This window comes from Eurytemora carolleeae, unplaced genomic scaffold (genome assembly GCF_000591075.1).
Source record: "Eurytemora carolleeae unplaced genomic scaffold, Eaff_2.0 scaffold101, whole genome shotgun sequence".
NCBI classification, from domain to species: Eukaryota; Metazoa; Arthropoda; class Copepoda; order Calanoida; family Temoridae; genus Eurytemora; species Eurytemora carolleeae.
In genome coordinates this window covers 152705-178215 of record NW_019396023.1, presented here as the reverse complement: position 1 = coordinate 178215, position 25511 = coordinate 152705, and the positions used below count along the sequence as shown (strand labels likewise).

General features: G+C 33.8%; 3 protein-coding genes across 6 annotated transcripts; 2 read left to right on the top strand and 1 right to left on the bottom strand.

Annotated features, from left to right (window-relative positions):
* Nucleotides 1-3: 3 nt before the first annotated feature.
* Nucleotides 4-10089, bottom strand: LOC111701939 (store-operated calcium entry-associated regulatory factor). 4 transcript variants are annotated; one of them, XM_023473612.1, is made up of 10 exons: nt 10078-10089; nt 7781-7787; nt 5117-5274; nt 4582-4686; nt 4155-4239; nt 3734-3904; nt 2453-2568; nt 2172-2262; nt 887-1072; nt 4-611 (listed from the first exon to the last, which is right to left on the bottom strand). In XM_023473612.1, the coding sequence occupies exons 3-10, from the start codon at nt 5228-5230 to the stop codon at nt 424-426; spliced, it is 1056 nt and encodes a 351-aa protein (XP_023329380.1). In that variant the 5' UTR covers nt 5231-5274; nt 7781-7787; nt 10078-10089; the 3' UTR covers nt 4-423. The 4 variants fall into 4 exon arrangements, with proteins under 4 accessions (XP_023329380.1, XP_023329299.1, XP_023329228.1 ...); XM_023473531.1 differs by lacking the exons at nt 7781-7787; nt 10078-10089 and adding an exon at nt 5738-5845 and having other exon boundaries at nt 5117-5271; XM_023473460.1 differs by lacking the exons at nt 7781-7787; nt 10078-10089 and adding an exon at nt 5738-5844 and having other exon boundaries at nt 5117-5286.
* Nucleotides 6887-13233, top strand: LOC111702171 (peptidyl-prolyl cis-trans isomerase FKBP62). Its single transcript, XM_023473801.1, has 11 exons — nt 6887-7112; nt 7963-8003; nt 8556-8619; nt 9925-10022; nt 10395-10453; nt 10515-10657; nt 11316-11415; nt 11712-11789; nt 12008-12104; nt 12515-12601; nt 12859-13233. Exons 1-11 carry the CDS (start codon nt 7041-7043, stop codon nt 12950-12952), a joined length of 933 nt encoding a protein of 310 aa, XP_023329569.1. The 5' UTR covers nt 6887-7040; the 3' UTR covers nt 12953-13233.
* Nucleotides 13234-13263: 30 nt separating this feature from the next.
* Nucleotides 13264-25294, top strand: LOC111701848 (probable aminopeptidase NPEPL1). The gene is made up of 17 exons (XM_023473350.1): nt 13264-13347; nt 14357-14443; nt 14937-15032; nt 16406-16486; nt 17842-18056; nt 18670-18792; nt 19505-19598; nt 19854-19913; nt 19972-20064; nt 20434-20492; nt 20710-20789; nt 21204-21280; nt 22786-22848; nt 22963-23042; nt 24088-24233; nt 24822-24928; nt 25252-25294. Exons 1-17 carry the CDS (start codon nt 13285-13287, stop codon nt 25258-25260), a joined length of 1533 nt encoding a protein of 510 aa, XP_023329118.1. The 5' UTR covers nt 13264-13284; the 3' UTR covers nt 25261-25294.
* The last annotated feature ends 217 nt before the right edge of the window (nt 25295-25511 follow it).

The following is a 25511-nucleotide window of genomic DNA, read 5'->3' as shown; positions in this document are numbered from 1 at the left end:
GAATGACAAATAATTTTTATGCCTGACAATAATATCTTCAACATAACAATAAAATTTTTATTTACAAAATCCTCAGTTATTTAGAACAGCAAACTGCAAAGGTCATCTAGATGATGTATGTAAGTGAATTGCAACATATCATGCAATAAAGTCTGTTATCGCCATGCTCATTTTTTTTTACAAAACCGTCAAAGGGATTGTCATGTAATTTCAAGCGAAACTCAACTTAAACTAGGGCATGTCCGATTTAGAATGGTACTGTATAAACCTTTTTCTGACTAAAAATGTATAACTTAACTTGTCCTTTATTGTTTCTGCAAAAGTGGGTTTCTCATTCATTCTTGATCAGACAAAGCATTCAGGATACTTGTAAATCGGACATGAAATTACGTATACTGTCTCTTTAACAAAAACAATTTTATTCTATCTTCTTGAAGTCCCTCCAAAACCGGAGGCTGTTCTCGTGCCTCCTGAGCTGGCCGGCGCACTGCTGCCTCCGCCGAAACTTCGTGTAGAACCTCCACCCCAACCGCCTCCTCCGCCCCAGCCTCCTCCTCCTCCAAAGCCTGTGTTGTATCCACCGTAGCCTCTGTTGTATCCGCCATATCCTCCTACAGCAGATCATAATTTTTTAATAAAAAGATTTAAAAGAAATCACAGATAGAATTTTCAAAAATTGTATATATATTATATAATGTATTATTTGTTTGAAATAAATTACTTTGCATTTCTGTATCACTTCAATTTCAAGTTTAAAAGCAAGAAACTTCTTTAAAATAACGCAATTACGTCAGGATATAACAGATATATTGTCTAATTTGTTTTCATGATTCGAAAAAGGAATGCTGATTAATGTCGGTTCAGTTCGATTATCTAACATAACTACCAGTATTATTCCTGGCCCCGAACATATATCCCAGTAAACCGCCAACTCCAGCTCCAGTCCAGAAGTTACCACCTCCCATACCCGCCGCACCAGTCCCCCTGCGGCGGGCTCCGCCTCCGCAGCTGGCATCATCAGCTGTATGTCCAGGATACCCGGCACCACGACTGCTATAACTACCAGTGTTTCCTGCACAAAAATTCATTATTTTCTTTCTTCATTCACTTCTTGAAAAAGATACAGTAAATTTTAAATGTTTGAACCCCTTCCATGATTTTTTATTAAAATTATCAATGGTGTTGAAAATGAAAAAAATATTTTTAGGGATTTCGTACAAAAACCCTCATTAAAAACACCGTCTTTCATGCAAAAGTAAAAAATAAAGCCTTTTTTTGATACAATATTTTAGAGGTAATAAATTTGCAAATCGACTCAATTTAATGCATCATCGGATATTGATTTTGTTTAAAGATGTGAAAAGTAGAAGAATAAAATTAGGAAAATCTTTTAGTTTTCTCTTAAGAATGAAAATAAGATGTGAAAAATCGAAAATAAAAAAAATCCGGGAGAACGATTCTCGGCTTACACTCCAGAAGGAGTTGTAACAAAAAAGTATGATAAGTATAATTAAAATTTTTTTCACAAAAAGGACAAAGAAATATATATATATATATATATATATATAAAACCCTCCTTTATAACTCCCGACCAGGGCCAAGAGTAACCTCTAAGTTATAATTGATACAAATTTCGTACAATATTGTATATACAATGATTACTTTTGTTTATCTGGTTTGTGATTTGTCATGTGAATTTTAGACTTCGGCTTTATAATTCTGCTATGTTATATTCAAGGTCTACAAATCAGGTTGCAAAGATTGAGCAATTTAGAGTTTGAGGCAAGTGTTTAGTTCCTTACATGAGCCTGAGAATGACCAAACTCCTCCTCCTCCACTATTAGCTCCTGGATAACCATTAGCTCCTGGATAACCATCAGATCCTGTACTATTGTATTGCCTATCCTCACCTGAGCCTGGAGATGTCCAACCTCCTCCTCCTCCACTAGCTCCTGGATAACCATCAGACCCTGTACTACCGTATTGCCTATCCTTACCTGGGCCAGGAGATGCCCAACCTTCTCCTCCTCCACTAGCTCCAGGATAACCATCCGACACTGTAATACTGCATTGACTATCCTTACCTAAGCCAGGAGATGGCCAACCTTCTCCTCCTCCACTAGCTCCTGGATAACCATCAGATCCTGTACTACTGTATTGCCTATCCTTACCTGAGCCAGGAGATGTCCAACCTCCTCCTCCTCCACTATTTCCTGGATAACCATCAGATCCTGTACTACTGTACTGCCTATCACCCATCTCCTAACATTTCAAAAATTAGGAAACAAAAAAAAATAAGCCAAACACCAAAAAGTATGCACATTATACAAATGATGTTAAGCTTTCCCCCTTTAGACCATCTCTATTTACAACGTATCAGAATTTGACTAATTTAATTGCTGTAAATGTCATTGATAATAAAAAAAATCGTTTAAAAGATGCTTAATACTACCTCAGACTCGATGCAGGTTTTGTATATTGCATAGATAACAATGCAAACAACTCCAAGGATGATCAGATCACTTAATCCCTTCCATTTAGTGGATCCATACTTATCATCGTAAGCGCCTAATCCATTAGAAAAGGTTAATATAGTGTAATGCAGTTAAATTATACGTTCTATATAATAAAACAAGACATTCGTATATATCTATGTTGCGTACAGACGGCCAAACGGCTAGACCGATTGGGCTAAATTTTTTGAGAACACTCATGGGCGCCCTGGGGGTGTTATAGGCTAAAAAATATTTTTTTTCCACGGGAAATGCCGGGCCTTTCAGCTAGTCTATATAGTAAAACAAGACATTCGTATATATAAAAATATGTTGCCTACAGCCGGCCAAACGGCTGGACCGATTGGGCTGAAATTTGTTGTGGACACTCGACGGGTGGCCGGGGGGTGTTATATGCTAAAATAGATTTGAAATTTTTTTTCTTCAAATTTTTCAAATTTTTTTTACGCGCAACACCTGGTACTTCAGCTAGTTGTATATATTAGTTATTTTAGTTTATTTTACAGTACTAGGTAATGGGTTCATTGATCCATTTTTTAACATCAAAAACAATCAAGTTAAAAAAGATACAACTAAAACATAAAAAGTTTGAAACTTTTTCAGAGCTTTAAAGAATTCTTAACCAGAATTCATAACAGAAAAAATGTTAAAAAAATATAATCTTACGATAAGTTTGAATTAGCAGACTTAAGTGGGGATTGTAAGCGTAATTTCAAAAAACCATCTATGCAACAATTACAATGCCCGATTTACAACGGTACCCTTTATTTGATCAAGTATTAAAATAATATATCAATGTTTATAAACTGATAAATTTTAATTGTGGTTTCTCTGCAAAAGTGAATTGCGCATTCTAATGCAGGAAAACGTACAGGAATTTTCAGAACTAAACACTTTTAAACCTAGAAAAAAGACAATATCTTCCTGAGGCCGAATTTAAAGAATTTGTGCCGCGGCTTAAATTTAAGCCGGGGCTCAAATATGGTTGGTTCCACTTAAAATTGTATTCAATTTTTTAATATTTCAGCCGGCGCTCAATTGAAACCGGTTTTTGGGGGATTTGAGACGCGGCTTAAATTCATTACATTCGGACAATGACTATTGATCAGTAAATCGGGCATTGTCATTTTTGCATGGAGAGTCTCTTGAAATAACACCAACAGGCAACAGTACCTTTAGAAGCCGAAAAAATCCCAAATGTTTAAAATACTTGATAAAACCTGCATATGAGTCCTGTGCATAGTTAGATTGATAACTACTGCTTCCTCCAGTTTTCTGTTTATCTCTACCCTGTTGAGTCAACTCCAGGGTATACTCCAGACCACAGCTACCGGCCAGAATATACGGATCCTCCGGATAATCATATCCCTCGCAGAGCACATTCACGCTACCTAATATAAATAGTATACACTTGTTCATTCGAAAGATCAAATTAGTCAAATAATTATAAAAACTCGGAAATTTCAATAATTGATAAATTGTAATTTATTTCCAGAGGTGGTGGGGGTTTCAGGTATTCTTCATTTGATTTAGTTTTTTTCAGATATTGATTAAAAATCCAACAATAATACATTTTTAAAGTATCCTTATAATTTAACAAATTAATGACTGTAATTAATGATTTATCGTAATCCTACTCACCAAGTCTATAGTCCATATCAAGATCAGTTTTACACTCCCAGTTAACATCTAAGCCATCCCAGCCACGATTATAACATTGGACAACCTAATAATAATTATTTACATGTAGTACAGTAATTATGTTAATATATAGAAAAAAAACCTAAAAAGGCCTTTTCTCAGCTTGGTTAAAATATAGTTCCATGATTAATTTCAATTATTTTTAATCAATAAAATTGGTTTTCACGGGAAACATTCCGAAAAATGATCCGACGCGACGCAGAAGAATCTATATAATTGACAAAAAGTAGAAACAGCCAAGAAAAAATATTCTTCGTTATTAAGATAAAAAATACTATTTTTAATAATCACATCTTTTTATAAAAGTTTTAAATGTACTCCACGACAGTATAACTGTTGAACTGGCCTAATCCAGTTTTATATTCACCTGTGGATTAAACATTCCTCTAGCACTTCCTCCAACACAGTTTAATTGAGGAACTGAACTACTCCGACGTCCTGTAGTCATCTTTCCTTGGTGTAGTGTCAGTACCTATAAAAATCAGGTACCATAATTAAAAAGAAAAAAAGAAACTAAATATTTTCAGCAATTCCTCTCCTTGAGACCATAGTTTGGGGCTCATGGCGGCATAGCACCCCCTCCCTCATACTAAAACACTAAATGAAAGTTTGAAGAGGGGAAAATTTTACACAATTGTCTGCCATAACTTCCCAAAAATTATAATTTTACCGACTAAAAACAGAGTTACGAGGGAAGGGTAATGTTAAAAAATTCTTATAACAAAAATACCACTGGCAAAAACCCTTGGGTTTGTGATTTGGTAATTTCATAGAAAACGATTTTTGGACTTAGCTTTCGGAAATATAAAATAATTATGATAANGAAACGGGGGGGTTAAATTTATGCATATTTTTATAAAAACTTTTTCTTAGGGTATAATATTTGAAAAAGCGTAAGATACCTGAACATCTTTTAGTAGAACTTTTCCTTTGGTTTCCCCCCAACCTAGACAAGCTCCGACTAGATTTAGGATTAATAAACCCAATATCCAGCTCCGTAACCGTAGTTCAAGCATTCTTTACTTGTCAGCTTTCAGTTAGTATGTGTCTATCCAAACTGGAATATTCAAAACTAAAATGAAACATAAAATGAAGAAAGTTAACAGATTTTAAACAATAAATATAAAAAGCGAGGGGAACGATGATGGATCTGTTCTCCCTAGCCTGTCCTAGCCGCGGCGCTCGGCCCCTTGCCTGTCCTAGCCGCAGCGCTCGGCCCAGAAAGTGTCTTAACCTAACCATACCAATTAAATGTATACTAATTTTGTTGAACCGAAAATTGTTGAAAAAGTCGTCATGTACAAAATTGATAGGAGGGGGGTCCAAAAATCGTATACTAGGACGGACCTTATAAATTGTTGCCATAGCTAAAATCACGGTGTCGAGATTATTAACTTTGCGAATCAGATTTGATAGGTATTAAGTTTTATTCTCAACCTTGTGACTTCCAGTTATCATATTTATCTTCAATACTATATGGTAATTGATTGATTTATAATCGTTTATTTATTTATATACAGTACCTTGCGCTATTATCTCAATTTAATACTATGGTTAACTCACTGAACTCTATTAGTCTATTATTTAATGTTTTGGTTTCAGGTTTTATGACTAATATCAGCTGATGAAATTCACTAGAATATTTTGAAACCTCCTATTGGCCATTTCACTCGGTGCTCTACTTTAATTGGTCGAAAATAAAGAAATTGTTTCCATTGGCTGAGAAATATTTGGACAAATTTCGTCATAAAATTTTAACGGCATTCTCGCATTATCATTATTGAAGTATAATTGAAGAAATTATTAATCAAACAGAGATAAAAAAGTAAAGCCTACCGCTAAATGTCAGAGAAAATTGTTTAATAAGTATTTTTATCTCATAAACATTGTAATAAACGTTTAGAATATTTGCATTTGAAGCTGTTATCACAGCTTAAACAGTTTTTGTCTCTAACAAAATATATCCGTAAATTTGAAGCTGTTTCAAGCAGCTTCAATCTCACACTAAACGTCGCCGTAATGTTTAGCCGGTCACTGTCATGCTCCAATTTCAATTTTCATTATTAATATTCAAAGTCATCTAGGGTGTCTAGAGTTGCCTCAATGTTCATTGAGATTGGGGTCTGTCCTAGTATACGATTTTTGGACCCCCCCCCACCTATCAATTTTGTACATGACCACTTTTTCAACAATTTTTAATAAAATTAGTATATATCTAGGGTTAGGTTAGGTTAAGACACTTTCTGGGCCGAGCGCTGCGGCTAGTACAGCTTACACTAGTACAACTTAACCACGGGTTCCCTTGAATTGGGAACCCTTGGNTAATTCTTTGATTTAGTATAGTGATACCTACTGAGAAAGCTGTAATCTGTAAGAGTTTCGTCTGCTATGTTTACATTTTGTTTGTTTATGTTTTGACTGCAACCGGTTGTACTTAGTAAAACAAGAAAATTACAGTATACAAACAGAGTAAACTTGTCCATATTCACTGTTCATCTTGCGGAGACATTATAGACACATCTTTTCAGTCTTTTACCCTTTTCATTAAATAAACTCTAGCAGACATAATAATATTATGGCTTTTGAAATTAGGTATTACAATGCTAATTCATAACAAAGACGATATCGAATTCGTCACTGAATTCCCATGTTTTTTGGGACACCCTGTATAATAATAGCTTGGGCCGTGGCGTCGTGATTAGGAGGGCTATAAGCGCTGTGGAATGTTTATAGTACTTATTAAAATCTTCAATTATTCCTCAGATTTCTTCCTTAAGTGTAGCTATTTATTGAGCTATGTACAGCGAGTAAAGCTAATGTCTTGAAATGAAAATGACTGAATCTCAAATACCAGATCATCGGCGGTACTGGGAGTCCCTAGATTTTACTATAACCAAGGTTTGTTGTTTCTACACAATTTAATCAATATTAAAATCCAATATAAAATAAGTTACTCGGTAGACACCTTTTCCAGTTTTCAGGAAAGTTTTTGTGTTCCTTACATAACTAAACGAACTCTTTTATAATGTACTAGAAATTCAGGGTGCTTCGCACCCTTCTTTCTAGGCTTTTTATCTTCTAAATTAATTGTGAACATGTTCTCTTTGTGTACATCGTAAAACAAAACAAAAATAATTCGCGGATTTTCACAAAAAATTTCGTGGCTTTTCAAAATTTTCAAAAATTTAATGAAGATTGAATTTTGATGGAGACAAATATTTGAAATTTTGATCATTCATAAACCTTCCCTGGGGTCCCTAGATGTCCCACAAAAAATTTGGGCCCGATCGGTTTTGCCGTTTTGACGTTCATTGGATACAAACAGACAGACAAACAAACAAACACCCAGACAGACAAGCCAAATTTATATATAGATTAATGAAAGGGTCTGTCCTAGAGAACGATTGTTGGACCCCTCCGCCCCCTCCTTCAATCAATTTTGTACATGACGCTGCGGTTGCGCCTACATGTACAAAATTGATAGGATGGGGGTTTGTGTTTAAAAATCGTGCGCTAGGAAAATAACCTTAATGAAATTTACATAAAAAGGTATATCGTACGATACTTTTAGAACTATTTGTCGGTTTTGTTTTTACCAGGGGGAGGAGAGCTTTTAGGGTAAATTAAAATAATGACGGATTTTGTGCTTAACATAAAAATACAAACCAAAATTTCATATTTTCTGTTTCCCCTGAAATCTTAAAGAAAATTTACAAAGCAAGATTTTGTTTTTAATTTTATGTTTTAGACTGTTATAGAGGAAGGTGACACTTCTTCTTGGAAACCAAGGTAATACAAAGATATAAAAGAAGTGCAAAAGTGCAAAAAATCCGCAACATTTTGAATTTTTGGATCCAGAGGCCGAATTTAATGAATTTGAGCCGCGTCTCAAATCCGCCAAAAACCGGTTTCAATTGAGCGCCGACTTAAATCTTGAAACATTGAATACAATTTTAACCCTATCCCTGCTGGGGTACTTGAAAACCAGGATACGCTGGGGGGTCCCCCCCCCAGCGGGAATAGGGTTAAGTGGAATCAATCTATTTGAGCCGCGTCTCAAATTTAAGCCGCCGATCAAATTCTTTAAATTCGGCCTCAGATCACCATAAAAATGCTTGGATCCGGATCCAAGGGAGTAAAATATCAACCAAAACATTAAGAAACACTGCCTTCTGAACACGAATTTAGAGAGATTTTAAGAACTTCTCAATCTCTGTATGGTATGGATCCAGGACCGTACACGAATGTACATCAATATGAAATGGATTCTAAGGACTGATAAAAAAGTGTTTAAAATTAAATAAAAAATTAATTAATTGATCAGTTAAAACTTCTTTTAAGAATTGGCGCGTCTGGATCGATTTCCTTTTCTCTTCTTAATCTGACAGGAATAGTGGAGGATCAGGTGATTCTCTTAACAAACTTTTTGAAATAAAGGAATTGTTCTTTTTTTTGGATAATGAGTAAATTGTACCACTCTTGTGCACATCTAGTGATAATCGTTTTGGATCGTTATGAGTTAAAATGTATAAAACTTGCATGATTTCAAAATTTGTTTTAATTTAAAGTTTGCTTTTATTAAACTTTGCAACATCTTTATCCTAAAGAACAAAAATTGGAAAAAAGAGCCTAAAATTATCGTTTTTTGTATTTTCTTTGCATATATCTTCTGGTAGGGTCAAATTTTAACATTCTTTAAGAACGGCAAATGTTTAGATTACAAAAATGAAAAAAACATTTCCTACCTTTACATTATGCCAAATTTTGACCCTGAAAGAAAATATTGCCAAAAAACGACCGATAAAGACCCAATTCAAGTTAAGTCCGTAAATAAAAAAGATTTTTTCTAAAATAACTCTCCCTCCAGCAAACACTATTTCTTCAAATCTCCTTTTCTTAGAAGAAACTAAGAATTAAACAATTAAATAACAAAGGGGATGGTGGAGTTGGCACATTTGATGTAGGGGGGGGGGGGGCCCTGCCTTCATTTTTGGTTCAAATCTTCCAATTTTTTGGGTGCACGCCTAATTAATGATCGAAATTCCTAAAATAAAATAAAATTGAATTTTAATGACCTCTAATGACCTCCACAAATAGAAAATATTTCAACTATGGCTTTATGCATATCAAACGAAAGCTAGGAACCCAGGGAATACAGTAGCATCAACAAATTCAGTATTTGACCTTCTAATGACCTCTTACGACCTCTAATGACCTAAATGACCTCCACAAATGAAAATGTTTTAACTATGGCTTCATGCATATCAAACGAAAGCTAGGAACCCCAGGAATACAGTAGCATCATCAAATTCAGTATTTGACCTTCTAATGACCTCTTACGACCTCTAATGACCTAAATGACCTCCAAAAAGAAAATGTTTTAACTATGGCTTTATGCATATCAATTAAGAGCTAGGAACCCCAGGAATACAGTAGCAGAAACGAATCCAGTGTTTGACCTTCTAATGACCCTTAATGACCTAAATGACCTCCAAAAATGAAAATATTTGAACTATGGCTTTATGCATATCAATTAAAAGCTAGGAACCCCAGGAATACAGTAGCAGAAACGAATCTAGTGTTTGACCTTCCAATTAAAATTCATTTTGATTTTATTTTAGGAATTTCGATCACTAATTAGGCGTGCACCCAAAAAATTGGAAGATTTAAACCAAATGTGCCAACTCCACCATCCACTTTATGAATTTAGTTATGCAATGATGTTTTGCTGAGTAAATACTTTTCATCTTCCCCTTGTGAGTTCTTGATTGGATCAGCCGAGACAGAAGTTGACAGACAGCTGGAGAAGTAAGATTTTTAAAGGATTTTTAGGCTGGTCTTTTTTTTAATGTTTCACCGTAACGTGAATCAAGCAACACTCCCAAATATAGACGATTTTCCAATTTGTACCTTTAATTTAAGAAAATGTTTCTTAAAAATAATAATTTTTTTTTTCAGAAATAAATTTAGCTCATTTGTTATCTTCTGGTGTAAACTTGTTATAGAAATCCTGGAGTCGTTTACTGGTAAAACCACATCATTGGGTCATATAATCGTTTACATTTAGTTATATTTTCTACATTATTGATTTTACTTGAAAGAAGATTTCTAGGGAACTCCCTGTGTTTGGTACACTGCCACTTTTATTGAAAAAACGATTTTTAATGATTGTAATTGCAGATGTATTCAGTCCTGCTACCCTGGGCAGATAGCACAGTTTAATATGAGGGTTTTACTAGGTAACTAAATCTTATTTGAATTTAAAAAAACATATTTGTTTTTGATAAATTTATCCCTCAGAGCCAGAGTATAACGGAGCAGGGAGAGGAGGGTTGGATGTTGTGGAACCAGACTGGATTTCATTAGAATTTAAGCTAAACCTTGAAACCTTACTCAATGCTCAACCAGTATATAAGTGGTTTAACGAGACTAAACTTACTAAGGCAGGTTAGCATAGGGATTATATGGAAAGATTTTTTTTTCACCAATTAATATGTTATTTTTACGTTACTAAAAGAATATTTGATCAATGTTCAAGGGTATGATTTATGAAGCTATGAGAGAAAATAGTGAGAGGGGGTTTCTCTAGAAAATATAAAGAACCTGAAACTGATCGTCTAGATAAAACTAGCTGAAGGGCCAGGCGTTGCCCGTGAAAAAAAAAACATTTTGAAAAAAAATATTTTTTTGCCTATGTCACCCTCTGGCTACCCATGAGTGTCCACAAAAAATTCAGCCCATTCGGTCCAGCCGTTTGGCCGGCTATAGGGAACATATAACGAATGTCTTGTTTTATTATGCAGATTTAAAGGGGCTGTAAACGTAATTTCAAGTTACCTTCCATTTATAGAATGACATGTTCGATTCACAACATCTCTTAAAAGTTTTGCCTGATAAAGAATGATGGAGATTTCTATGATTTTTCTTAAATTAAAAAAAAAAATATTTTATTGAGTGACTTCGGTAGAGAAAATTTAAATGATTCCACATTATTGATCAGAAATGTTTAAATGGTAGCGTTGTGAATCGGGTAAGCTTTAAAAAAAAATGAAAGTCCACTTCAAATCACAACGACAATCCTTATGACGATATTTGTGTTAGGCCCGTGAAATGCATAGTTCTGGTGTCCGATTATTCAAGGAGAAACGATATCTGGATTCATTCCATATGTTTACACAGGCCTACAAGCTGGCGGTTCTAGGTCAGTGCTGTATGTTTTTTTCTTCCTTTTATGGATTCTCGTGCCATTTCATTTTTTTTTCAAAACTTAAAAAATGAGCTTTTGTAAATATGGATTAGCCATTTTTTGTCATTAATTGTTTTCTTGTTACATCTGATTTATAGTTTTGAAATTTCTTTAAAAACAATTGAGTTTTTGTCGAATGAATTATTTCTTTTCTTGATCTTCTATTTTTGTCTCGTGACATGTGTTCACAAGGATAGAATATTTTCAGAATATTTTCGTCGAACTGGATTAATAACTTGTTTTGTTATTAGCACGAGGGATACCAGAGGATAATTATGCTCAGAGTAAAGAAGCTGAGGATCTACAGAATCTATGTTATAATAATCTAGGTATTCAAATTATTTTAACTAAGGAAACTTTAAAGAACATTTTAGAAAATGATTTAAAAAGAAATATAAAAATTTTCTATTTTCCCTCTTTTTCGGCTCCAATGAGGTCAATGACCTCCGATCCAAAATTATTCTTCAAATCCGTGTTGATAATCAAAATTTGAGCTGTATGCCATCTATCCCAATTCTATAATATTATGTTATTTATCATTTTGCAGGTGCTTGTCATTTCCAGTGGAAAAATTTTAGTAATGTTGTTGAACTCTCAGGACTTGTTCTTCAATCCCAACCTAGCAACGTAAAAACTCTATACAGGTAAGTTGTACATTTTTTTCTTGCATGTTTTTTTTCTGAAGATTTTTCATGGAATCTTTATTTACCTAAAGAACTTTTTTTTGAGTTTGTGTTTTAATGAAAATATATAAACCAATAAATTAGCTTTTTATCAGTGCTTAGGATTCATTTTATTTTGATGAGGATCCGGTTGATGATTCAGAAATCAGAAAAATTTTATAATCTCTCTTTTTTCAATAGTTCAAATTTGGGGTTTGAGAAAAGTTTTATTTGTAGTTTTTGTTGATATTTTGCCTTTTGGATTCGGATCTGTAAATCCGCTAAATCCGCATATTTTTGTGGATCCGGATCTGGATCCAGAAAGCCAAAATCTTGCGGATTCAACGGATCCGGATCAAGCACTGCTTTTTATAATAATTTTTTATGTTTAGAAGAGGAGTTTCGTATCTGAGTATGCAAGAGTTTGATTTAGCTGAGAAGGATTTGGTCCATGCAAGGCAACTAGAACCAAATAATAGGTTTGTTTATTTTTTTTTATTAGAGAATGTTTGAAAATTTTATTATTTTTATGTTCAGGGCTGTTGAAACACTTGGTTTCATTATTTTTATGATTAGGGCTGTTCAACATATGATATTTTTATTTTCAGGGCTGTTGAAAAACTTGATGTTTGGGGCTGTTCAAATATTTGATTATATTGATGTTTGTGTAGGGCTGTTCAAATATTTGATTAAATTTGTTTTTGTTGGTCAAACATCTGATTATATTAATACTTAGGGCTGTTCATGAGAAACTGGGTCTGGTGCAACAAAGGAAAAAGTCAGCAGAGCTTAAACTTGGTTCAAGAATTAGTAAAATGTTTTCATCATAAAGAAATAAGATATTTGTGCCATGCTTTAAAGTTTAGTTCTGTGAATATTTGTATTTTAATTTTTTAATTTTTTTTTGCCGATTCATTCAAGTTAAACAGTTTGCAATTTTTTGTTCAATTAACTTTCTTAGTCATTGCAATTTATCATATTTCCCCTGTTCTTCAGAAATTTTCCATTCAAATTATATTTTTGTTCAATTTTCTTATCTTTATAATTGTAACCTAAATAATGAAACAGATTTCCACAAATATTGAGATAAGATTTATAAACTATTTTCAGATCCATTAGGACCGAGTAGTGTATACCGGAAACAGTATACACGAGGTCCAAAATGGGTGGGAGTAAAATCCTTTTCCGGTCAGGGGTTCAAGCTATTCAGCCTCATGGTTCACCGGTAGGTTTTATGTTTTTTTGGGTTTTTGTAACTGAGTAACAGAGAGCAAATATTAAAGAAACCAGAGATCGGAACTTTTATCATTTTATGTCGATATTGTTTATCTTGAACACTTAATCTCGATATACAGTTTGCTACTTATAACAATTAAGGATCATTGCTTGATTTTTCGATTAAAGTTATCCCTGCAAGGTAAGATTTTCAAGGGAAATCGAAGAGGAATTGAAGTTATCCGCAGATCTGAATAATATGGAGATCAATGCGTGTTTCTTAGTTTTAAAGCACTAAAGTCTGAATTTAAGTTTATCAATACGTCGCCTGATGTAGGTTTGAAACCTTTCTAATTGTTGAGTGCTAGTGGTATAACAAGTCTCTCAGTAAAAACTTTTTGATTTGGTAGAAATAAGCAAAATTTGAAGACATTTCCTAGAGCTATTTCCCCCCTACAAAAAGTGCCCATGCGACCTACGAAAAGTGCCCATCCTACCTTCGAAAAATGCCCATCCGACCTACGAAAAATGCCCATCCGACCTACGAAAAGTGCCCATCCGACCTACGAAAAATGCCCATCCGACCTACGAAAAATGCCCATCCGACCTTCAAAAAGTGCCCATCCGACCTACAAAAAGTGCCCATCTGACCTACAAAATTGAGTGGCCGTCCGACAGCTACAATTAATTATTGCCACCCTACTGAGCTATGGCATGACAAAATAAGCTGCTGAATAGGTCGGATGGGCAAGAAGATATGCCCATCCGACCTACAGCTGTCGTAGGTCAGATGTTGCAGTAGGTCGGATGGGCAGTATAGCGGATGGGCAATAGGACGGATGGGCAGTAGAGCGGATCAACATTACCCTATTTTCTTTTTAAATCATTTTTTTGTTACAAATTAGAAACAATTCTTTCTGGTTTTAAATCATGATCAGTTTCTGAATCATAATTAATTTTGTTCGTGTTTTAAATCAGAATTATTTCTTTCCTGCTTAAAACCCTGAACTTTTTTCTAGTTGTTGGTGATCGGTCAGCTCAAACATCTGCGCGCTGCAGACTTTAACCTGGTCAAACCAAAGTTCGGAGGGAAGGTCACCAAAGATGTAAGAAGTTATTTCATTACTTTAATATTTATTCCGAATTTTAACAAATTTTATTATAATATTTCTTGTTCCAAACTAACACATCGCAATTTCAAAATTGTTGATTTTCCATTTGAAAGTTTGCACTAAAGCTTCGAAAATGGAGGTGTAATGAGGGGGGGGGGGTATTTCTTTGAAACACATATAATATAATCCATATTTAACATCAGTGAAAAACGACAATCTTTTATAACATTTTATTCATAAACGCATTACAGGGGAAATAACAAAAATTAAACTAAAAAGAAAAAGGAAAAAGTAACTTATTTTAAAATTTTGATAAAGAACATAATTTAATGATGGGAATTTTTGTCCTCGTCATCCTTAATTTATAAAACGTTAGTTTTAGAACTAATGTTCCCTGCATTATGAATAATTTTTGAACTCGTTTTGCGGATTTTTTTTAGATGTTATTGTTCAATTTTAAATCTTATGTTAAATATCAAACACCTAGGTTTGGAGTGAGGGCATATCCCGTCTGAAGGGAACTGTAGCGGATTCTGTTTCTCTTTATCTGAATTCTGTTCTAGTAGCCTCACTTCCAGACAAGGTTAGAAAACAGTTCTAGTAGCCTCACTTCCAGACAAGGTTAGAAAACAGTTCTAGTAGCCTCACTTCCAGACAAAGTTAGAAAACAGTTCTAGTACACTTCCAGACAAGGTTAGAAAAGTTCTAGTAGCCTCACTTCCAGACAAGGTTAGAAAACAGTTCTAGTAGCCTCACTTCCAGACCAGGTTAGAAAACAGTTCTAGTAGCATCACTTAAAACAGTTCTAGTAGCCTCACTCCCAGACAAGGTTAGGAAACAGTTCTAGTAGCATCACTTCCAGACAAGGTTAGAAAACAGTTCTAGTAGCATTACTTCCAGAAAAGGTTAGAAAACAGTTATAGTAGCATCACTTCCAGACAAAGTTAGAAAACAGTTCTAGTACACTTCCAGACAAGGTTAGAAAACAGTTCGTAGCCTCACTTCCAGACAAGGTTAGAAAACAGTTCTAGTAGCCTCACTTCCCGACAAGGTTAGAAAACTGTTCTAGTACACTTCCAGACAAGGTTAGAAAACAGTTCTAGTAGCCTCACTTCCCGACAAATTTAGAAAACAGTTCTAGTAGCATCACTTCCAGACAAGGTTAGAAAACAGTTCTAGTAGCATCACTTCCAGAAAAGGTTAGGAAATAGTTCTAGTAGCCTCACTTTCCAGACAAGGTTAGAAAACAGTTCTAGTAGCCTCACTCCCAGAAAAGGTTAGGAAATAGTTCTAGTAGCCTCACTCCCAGACAAGGTTAGAAAACAGTTCTAGTAGCATCACTTCCAGAAAAGGTTAGGAAATAGTTCTAGTAGCCTCACTTCCAGACAAGGTTAGAAAACAGTTCTAGTAGCCTCACTTAAAACAGTTCTATCTAGTAGCCTCACTTCCAGACAAGGTTAGAAAACAGTTCTAGTAGCCTCACTTCCAGACAAGTTTGGAACACATTGTAGTGGCTTCTTGGATTTCGTAATCAAATTACAGATGAATGAACAAAGAAAAGAATATTTTTTAAGGAACCGTTGAAGTAATGTCTTGTAAATCACAACTTTAATACAAGTTATATGCTTGATTCATAACGGTATTCATAATATTTTTATTTTAGCTGCAATGAGGGAGATATTGTCGTGTTTCTACCTCAGTATGAGATAGATTTAATCAATTTCCTACTATTTAAAGTTAAGAATTTCAAGGTCGAAAAATCAAACTTCTATAAAGTTCGTTGTTAATCGCGATCATGTAACTCTGAAAATGTAAGGTCAATTGAAAATAGGTCGAGTGCATTAAAAACGCATTTTTTTCGATTTATATATAAAACAAAATTATATGAAATTTTTTGCAAAATATTTTGAGGTTTATTTTGGCTGGATTAGTTTGAATAGATAATTTTTTTTTTAGGTTTCTCGTCATAATACTCCCTCTCGTTCTCATTCTATTTCAAAGATCCTCAAAAGTTTTTCTGGATGCAGAAATGTACTGGTAAGTAAAAAAAATAAGAAACTTAAATTTTCAAATCAGGGACGTATGTAGGAGTTTTCCCACCATTCAATCAGAGAAAGACGTTATAATCAGAAAACCCGGAATTAATTAACAGTTAGTTAGGCGCGACTTTTCATATATATATATAGCAATAAACTTTATCTTATCTTATCTTATCTAATATATTTGTAAAATTAGATTGCAAAGGATCGTCTGGTTAATTGAAATTTAATTCTGGGTCTTTCTGATTAGGTTTGTATCTAAATAGGTCTAAATATCTTCAGAAACCCTGGCTATACAATATACAATATACATACACCATGAACAATCAAACCTTGTCAAAGATTGTCCAGGAAAAAGATATTGGAGTTACTATGCATTGCAACCAATCAGCCCGAAAAACAAACGGTATATTGTCACTTATTTCTTAAGTATTTCATTAAAGAGACAGAGTTACATTTATCACAATCTTTATAAACTTTATGTGAGACTTTACCCTGAGTTCTCCGTCCCAACTTGGTTTCCTTGGAGTGTAGAAGATAAAGAAACTATGAAAAAAGTGCAAAAAAGAGCTGTCTCAAGGGTTTCAGGACTAACTGGTTTATCATACAGTGAAAAACTAATAGAACTCAATTTATAATCCCTTGAAAGTCGAAGACTCCGCCATGATTTAATTGAAACCTTTAAAATTATTTATCGTGTTAATAATGTTGATAAATGTACTTGGGTTTCAATGTTAGCAGATACATCCAATAGAATTACAAGAATGTCAGAAAATCCTTTCACTTTCACTTAGTGCCAAATTTTGTAGAACTGATATTAGTAAACTTTTTTTAATAGATGTTTCTCCATGGAATGATTTACCCTGTGATATAAAAACTGCGCCAACGTTAAATACTTTTAAGCTAGATATGAAAAATATGTAAAAAATTCTAATCTGTTCTTGTTTCTATTGTTGGGACAAAAAGAGCCAAAAAAATATTATTTAAAAAAGAAAACAGAAAGGCTAAATAAACATAAACATAAACAAACCCATTATCATTTAATAAAAGGGGGGTTGGCTGGTTGCAGGTGACATACGTGACACACATAGTTGCATATTTTGGCAAAGCGTCTTATATAGATTATTAAGGATTGATACTTCCTAGAAAATTCAAAGTTCTGAACAACAAAAGAGTGATTTCGCACATTTAAATAAAATAAGGAGGTAAAAAGGTTTATTTTTTATTTTACGTTGAGAGGCGTCAATATTTTGATAAATAAATTTGGGAGTTTTTTTTTGCTTAGTAGGATATCCCTTATACTCTGATTATATTTTGATTTGTCCTGCTGTCTCCTGTATGATGGATGTCTAGATATTGTGTGAGAGAAAGGACGTGTATCCTAGCGGCTGTGCAGTTGGTAGATGTCTTCCCACCTTCTCCATGAAGACGGAGGGGAGCTTCACGGAGGAGAACGTGACCGTTGAGTTCCTGGTGGAGGAGGGAGATGGTATGGTTGCTTTGGAGATGGGAGAAGAAGATTTGAACCTTCTCCAAGATAGTTGCTGTGGAATACAGCTTACTGCTAGGTATTAAATTATTTAACATCTTGGGAGATCTGAGATGGGAACTTTTAAATGGGATATCCTTAATCCTGATCGGATAATTAATCTGGAGATTAAAAATGAGTGGAGAACAAGCAATATTTAATCTGCAGATTAAGAAAAAGAGTGGATTATGCCTTAATCCCGATATCCACCATTCTAAAGTTTTCAGCTCTGAACCATTTTTTTTCTTTTCTTAGCAACATTAAAAAATCAGTCTTAAGATCCCACTGTTCAATGATTGACCATTGGTCAATGATTGGGATCACCCAGTGTTAGGAAAGCAACTGTTCAATGGTTTATGTCTGTGCGAGTGTTAGCATTAAATGGCGCATTCTTGCATGCTGATAGCTGAAACCATCTAGAATCAGATTAGTGACCGAATTTAATGAATTTGAGCTAGAACGCTTAACTACCTATCGTCGATTCAAATATTTATCTCTGTAGTGCTGCAGTGTAGTTGATACCTATAGGACATGGACAAATCTTGAATCACCGATTCAAGAGACCTGGTTGAACCGTCTTTAGACCTGGCTCAAATTCATTAACTCCGGTCTAGGTTAGAAAAAGAAAGTGAACATACTAATATTTACTCCAGGCTGCTGGACACGCCCTGTAATCTGATGAACACGATGAACTTCCTGGACGAGATTCTCAAGGTTAAGGAGGACCTTTCCAGCTTCGGTGTCACGTGCACGGTCATCAAGGGGGAGGAACTGAGGTAGGAAATAAGATTTATGTTATAACTATCATTTCTTAAATGGATTGTTGGCGGAATTTAAGTTATGTCATCCATTTAAGAGAGTGGCATGCCCGATTCTCAACAGTGTCCTTCAAATCTTATCTGATAATTGTGACTATTTCATATTTGGTGTTTAAATTACCGGAAAGCTGCAGTTTATATGCTAATGTACAGTGTATGTAAACTCAACACAACTGACTTTAATTATTTCTAGAGAATTCCGAACATTCCATGTCTATTGTCTATTGTTCAATTTTTGTATCAAAAATTTATATGAAAATGTGAATTTTTGAAATTTAAAAATGCTTGCTAATCAAGTTACAAACAATTACAACCAATCAAAACAACCAACTCTGGTTAGGTGGGTCCAAACTACATAGTAAATTGTGATTTGTTATTTGTATTATCTCGTGCTTTGTAGTTGAATAAAAATATTAATATGAATGAATACAATCGTTTCTGTATATAAATAAGGATTAGTCTGTCAGTCAAAGGTTTATAGGGTACTGTAGTAAATCATACACGCTTAAATTCCATTAACTTTGTACCCCCTAAACCAACGTTAATATTGTGATTTTTTTATTTGATAATATTTGCCCCTTTTTTACTTAAAGTGACTTGTACCGAGTTGATTTTATTTCAAGGCATTAATGCTGTCTTGTAACTAATAAAGCGATTTTTAACTAATTAGAACTCGTGGGTTTGGAGGTATATATGGAGTAGGACGGGCCGCAGAACATCCTCCTGTTCTGGCAATACTCAGCTTTAACCCTAAGAAGCCACAGGTAGCTTAGTTCAGCATTAGAAATTAACGGGAGTGGGACATAAACCTACTTTTTTAATCAAGTTTTTATTTTGAGCGGGGTTGAACATTAAAAATTTGTTAAATCTGATGGCTAAATTAAATCTTTTTTATGAACTTGGACAGGAGTCACAAGGGCACCTTCGCTTGTACAAACGCTAAATCCTTCTTCACCCTAGGGTTTAGGATTTAAATGGGTTGTGTTATTGTTATTCTTATTAACTGATTGATTTCTTAGAGAACTGTAGCTTGGGTCGGAAAGGGAATCGTTTACGATACCGGTGGTCTTTCCATCAAGGTAAATTTTTATACATTCTGTAAATTTTTTAGAATCATAACTTATGTTTTTTTCTCAGTCTAAAACGGCGATGCCTGGAATGAAGCACGACTGTGGCGGTGCAGCGGCAGTTTTGGGAGCTTTTAGTGTGGCGGTCAAATCTGGTTTCAAGGTCAGATCTAAATTTTGTTGTCAGTGCTCATGTTCTGGATCTCGATCTGTTGGTTCCAGATCCAGATCCGCGAAAATATCCATGGATCTGAATCCAAGGTGCAAATTATTCACCAAATCATGTTTGAGATATAATTGTGGCTCTCGAAACACAAATCTCCATTATTAACTATAAAAAAGAGATTAATATAAGATCTCAGTAGTTCATAAGGTTTCAGCAAAATATAAGCAAAAAGAAGAAAATATTGAAATCTTGAAAAGTTTAGAATCCGGTTCTATTTATTTCTATTTTATTCAATTAAATGAAATGGATCCTAAGCACTGCTTTTTGTTTAATTGAATATCATAATAAAGAGTTGATTTATTTTAGGATACTCTGCATGGGATCTTCTGTCTAGCAGAGAACAGTGTTGGTCCTTTAGCGACCAGGTAGAGAATAAGAAGAATATGGAATTTTTTAACAATTTACGTAAACTTTCTTTTAATAGGACAAATTTTCTAATGTCTAATTGTTAAAAATGTTTAGTTTGAATATCTAGTTTTAATGTACATGAATTCTTTATTGTTTAACATTTGAATCTTTAAAAACTTTAATATTGTGTGCTTTTTATTAACTATGCAAAATTAATATTTTTCTTCTTCTTAGACCTGATGATATACATACTCTGTACAGCGGAAAAACTGTTGAAATTAACAACACTGATGCTGAGGGAAGACTAGTTTTAGGTAAAAATCATCATTATAATGAGAAATTTGGTTCCTTGTTATAATATCATGCCTCGAAGAATAATTTTCGTCCAAATGTTGCAAGGTTAACATTTTACTGTGAACAAGTTTTACCCTTGTTCTGTTAAAAATGGTGGGGGTATTTTAAAGGGAGTGACCGGCTCTGTAAGGTAGGTTGAACTGAGTATGCAGTGTTGTGGAAAACTTCTTTCGGATTCATTTGCAATCAAACTCAGGATTTACAGATCTTTAAAAAGTTTAATATGTCTGAAATGAATCCGAAAGAAGTTTTCCACAACACCGCATACTCAGTTCAACTACCTTACATAGCCGGTCACTCCCTTTCTTGTCTGCTCATTTTTCTTGAATGAATGAAAACCACATTATTTGGGTTTCATTATTTACCGATTGTAGCTGATGGTGTGGTGTACGCATCCAGGGACCTAAAGGCTGATATTATTGTTGATATTGCTACGCTTACCGGGGCACAGGTATTATTTTACTGTGTGAATACTATTGTATTTTAGATCCGTTTTCATTATTTATTATTATTTATTATACCACATTCTTATTGGATTTTTGTTTTGTTTCTAAAATTAAAGGGTTAAGAATTCCCATTATTACACGGTTCAGGAGAAAAATTGTCCAATATTGTTCGCTTCCTGGCGTTTAAGAATGCTTATTCTTACACTGGGGGTGTAGTTTTCTTATTCTTTAACACTCAGACCGTGTAAGAATGAAAAAAACTCATATTGATCTTTTCAACATAGATCAATATTGATATAAACTTAATTATTATACAAGTACACACACCTTTTTTATTCATGCTCACTTACCTTTTCATGCTCACTTACCTTTTTATTTTTATAAGTATTGATATACCTTAATTCAGATATTTCTATTCAAACCTTGACCTAGCTAAGTCCTGATAGCAATGAACACGAACCAATAAATCTTGTTTCATGAATAAATAATTTTATTTCTTGAACTTGTTCTTGCTAGATAACCTGCATTTCTTTACTCTTTTTGGAAGATTTAGGATCTAAATATCCAGCTAATGATTTCTTTTATTATTGATTTCACGCTTTTCTTCAGTAGATTGAGACAACCCACTTCTATTCTCTACCTTTTCTCCATTTAAAAAACTCAGGGCACATTCAACATGCTAAAACTAAATATAGCATCAACTAAAAAAACAAGCAAATGCATTATAAATTAGTAAACAAACAAACTAACTATGGAAACAATCACACCACATGCATTATTTACAAACAAAGAACCAATTATTACTTATAAAAAGGTTTTTAACATTTTACCATTGTAACATTGTAGGTGACAATAATAAGATTTATTCAGCGGGAGCTTCGGTGAATAATCCAAATTATTCCGCGGTTTATCTTTCAACATTATAACAAGAATTTTGATTATTACACTTTCTTCCTACGCATAATATACTGATGTCTTTGATTCAACTAAATTTTCACATTAGAACCTCCCTAAAATTCGATTAGGATTTGTTAGTAGATTTTTTGGAACCAAACTTACCAGAGTCCGCGATTTAAAAGCTTCGGCTCGAGCCGTAATTCCTTAAACCCGACTTTAAGACCCAATCTTCGACCCAACTCTGACGACAGCTTGTGTCACGTGATTGACAGCTTCAAGATCTTAGGCTCGACTTAAGGAGTTAGGCCCAATGAAAATAAAACCGACCTTGGTTGGTTTTAGTGGAGAATAAGGCTCAATGTTGGGTCTTATTCTCATCAAAACTCGGAATGCGCCAATTCCAACTAAGAAAATCCGCCAACTACAACATTAAACCGGTTTAATGAACTAAACTCTGTTAAAAATTAGATGCAACTTAAATCCGAAAGCCCGAGCCGTAAATAAGGCTCAACGACAGCTTAGACCCGAGTCGTATTTTATTGAATTTTTTAAATCGCCGGCTTAGATTTCATTTAATTTTGTTCCTAACATGTGATAATTATGTATTTTACAGGGAATTGCTACGGGAAGGTATCACGCTAGTCATCTGACCAACTCAGAAGAGTGGGAGATTAAGGAATAATATTTTATTTAAACTTAAAATGATTTGAAAGATTTTGAAAAGGGGGGGTAAATAATCAAAAACATATCTTTACTTTGATTATTAAATTTAAATAAATGTTGTTTAAAGACTGCTCTTGCTGGGAGAAATTCAGGAGACCTTTCCTTCCCTGCCGTTTACTGCCCAGAGTTACAATTCCCAGAATTCAAGTTAGTTTTCCTTACAGCTACAGACATACAAAATACAGTTATACAGCTACAGACATACAAAATACAGTTATACAGCTTCCGACTTACAAAATACAGCTATACAGCTACAGACACAAAATACAGTTATACAGCTACGGACATACAAAATACAGTTATGCAGCTACAGACATACAAAATACAGTTATACAGCTACAGACATACAAAATACAGTTTTACAGCTACAGGCATAAAAAATACATTTATACAGATACAGACATACAAAATACTGTTATACAGCTAGAGACATACAAAATACAGTTATACACTATACAGCTACATACATACAAAATACAGTTCTACAGCTACAGACATACAAAATACAGTTCTACAGCTACAGACATACAAAATTCAGTTATAAAGCTAGAGACATACAAAATACAGTTCTCCAGCTACAGACATGCAAAATACAATTATACAGCTACAACCATACAAAATACAGTTATACAAAATACAGTTATACAGCTACAGACATACAAAATACAGTTATACAGCTACAGACATACAAAATATTCGGTATTCATAGATTTTTTAACATGTTTCTTTTTTCTCTTGTAACTCCATTTATGTTTTTTTTTATCTCACTTTCTCTATTTTAAATTAATTGTTGTTATCTATTTCATTTCTCTTAAAGAAATAATAAGTTCTTAGTAATTGCCCGCCTATTGAGTGTCAAAGAATAAAGAATTCAAATTTTAAAAGTGACTCTGTTAAATTAACTATTATTTATGAAACCCGCCAATTATAAAGGGCCATGCCCTATTCACATTTCACAACCCTATCAATGAAAATTTATCTTGATCAATTATATTTCTGTAGCAAGAAATCCGCAAGCCACTTTTGTAGAGAAACCAAAGTTAAAAATTAATAATATTTAACAGAAAATCTTCTAAACCTGACAAAGCTTTTAATGACACCGTTTTGAATTTGACATGCTTATTTATAAATGTTTGGTTGCAATTGCAATTATGCCTACAGTCTCTTTAAGACTTTACGTGTCCCTTACTAGGTCCAAGGTAGCCGACATGAAGAACTCTGTGAAGAACCGTGATAACGCGCAGCCTAGTTGTGCCGGGCTTTTCATTAACGCGCACCTGGGCTTTGATTTCCCGGGCACTTGGCTTCATATCGATATGGCAAACCCGAGCGCTGAAGGTATTGTTTTAATAAATACAAAAATAATCAATTTTTTAAAAATGTTTTTATTTTGAAACAGTTTCCTGCCTTTAATAAACTAAAAAAGTGACTTATTTAAAACAACAAAATTACCACTGAAATTTTGGCCAAACAAAGATTGTTCTTTGATTTCAGGTCTTAAAAACAGTAGAAGTTGGAAATATAGAAAATTTGTTATTTTCAGTAGCATTCGCCTAATTTCAAAACAACAGTTCGCAGCATATTCGAAAATTGTAATAGTTTATATGAAATACAGTCGTTTTTTAAAATGGCTCTTTATGACTATAATAATAATGGAATTAGTAAAATTGTTCGCCTTATTGGAAATGTAAATATAACAACCCAAATTTATTGGAATTATGAACACAGCTTCAACTTAGCACAACCACTGATTGAAATAATATAGAACCATATCTTTTTTAATTGAAAAAACTTGATATGTTTATTTTTTTCTCTTAAAATTTAAAGATTATTGGGTACAAACAAAAAGACTTACAAGCAAATTAAATATTGAGAAGTTGCAAATATCGCATATTGCATCAATTTAGCAAACTTTATGTGATTTAGATGAGCGTGGAACTGGGTATGGGGTTACATTGCTCAATTGTTTATTTGGAGACAGCAGTGAGTCCAAGATTCTCCAACACCTTGCTCCAACTACAGACTCTAATAAGGTTAAATTTTAAACCATAAAATAATTCTCCTCAGCTTCGGTAAATGGTTCAGGTTTCCTTCTTTAGCTAATATAAATATGTGTTGCTTCGTGTAAACATACTTATAACATCTTAAAGAAAATCCAAAGGGGGCCGGGGGAGAACTGATATTTTTTTCGCAATTATCCTTGACTTCTGTGGATTAAATAAAGAAATTTCAAAATGCGAATAAAATATTTAGTAAAATATCTAATGCGCTAGAGCTTTAAAACTTTCCCACAAACTGACGAATATTCTACATCTCTTCAATTAACTACCCCATGACTCATTAAACCTTTTTTTAGATGTGCTAGTCAAGTTTTCAAGCCAAAGAATAAAAGACTTCAAGAAAGAAGAAGATGCAGTGGAATTAATTAATAAATTATTTTATAACCAAAAAATAATTTCCTTAAGTTCGAAATTATGATAATAAAATGTACGTTTTTACTTTAAAATTGTAATTATGTTATTTTCAGAGAAAACACTTACAATCGATGTCAAACAAAATGCAAAAAACGTGTTACATTCAGGGGCGTACGAGGGCTTTTGTTTAGGGGGGCACAAT

What these genes read in the sequence shown, in the direction of transcription:
- LOC111701939 (XM_023473612.1), bottom strand. Translation starts at nt 5,230, where the DNA reads ATGCTTGAACTACGGTTACGGAGCTGGATATTGGGTTTATTAATCCTA. An exon ending in TTCTACTAAAAGATGTTCAG is followed by an intron (nt 4,687 to 5,116) that starts GTATCTTACGCT and finishes TGATTTTTATAG; the next exon opens with GTACTGACACTACACCAAGG. An exon ending in AAACCTGCATCGAGTCTGAG is followed by an intron (nt 2,263 to 2,452) that starts GTAGTATTAAGC and finishes TTGAAATGTTAG; the next exon opens with GAGATGGGTGATAGGCAGTA.
- LOC111702171 (XM_023473801.1), top strand. Translation starts at nt 7,041, where the DNA reads ATGAAAATGACTGAATCTCAAATACCAGATCATCGGCGGTACTGGGAG. An exon ending in ACGAGACTAAACTTACTAAG is followed by an intron (nt 10,658 to 11,315) that starts GCAGGTTAGCAT and finishes TATTTGTGTTAG; the next exon opens with GCCCGTGAAATGCATAGTTC. An exon ending in CTACAAGCTGGCGGTTCTAG is followed by an intron (nt 11,416 to 11,711) that starts GTCAGTGCTGTA and finishes TTTTGTTATTAG; the next exon opens with CACGAGGGATACCAGAGGAT.
- LOC111701848 (XM_023473350.1), top strand. Translation starts at nt 13,285, where the DNA reads ATGGGTGGGAGTAAAATCCTTTTCCGGTCAGGGGTTCAAGCTATTCAG. An exon ending in TAGCCTCACTTCCAGACAAG is followed by an intron (nt 15,033 to 16,405) that starts GTTAGAAAACAG and finishes TTTTTTTTTTAG; the next exon opens with GTTTCTCGTCATAATACTCC. An exon ending in TGAGGGAAGACTAGTTTTAG is followed by an intron (nt 20,790 to 21,203) that starts GTAAAAATCATC and finishes TACCGATTGTAG; the next exon opens with CTGATGGTGTGGTGTACGCA.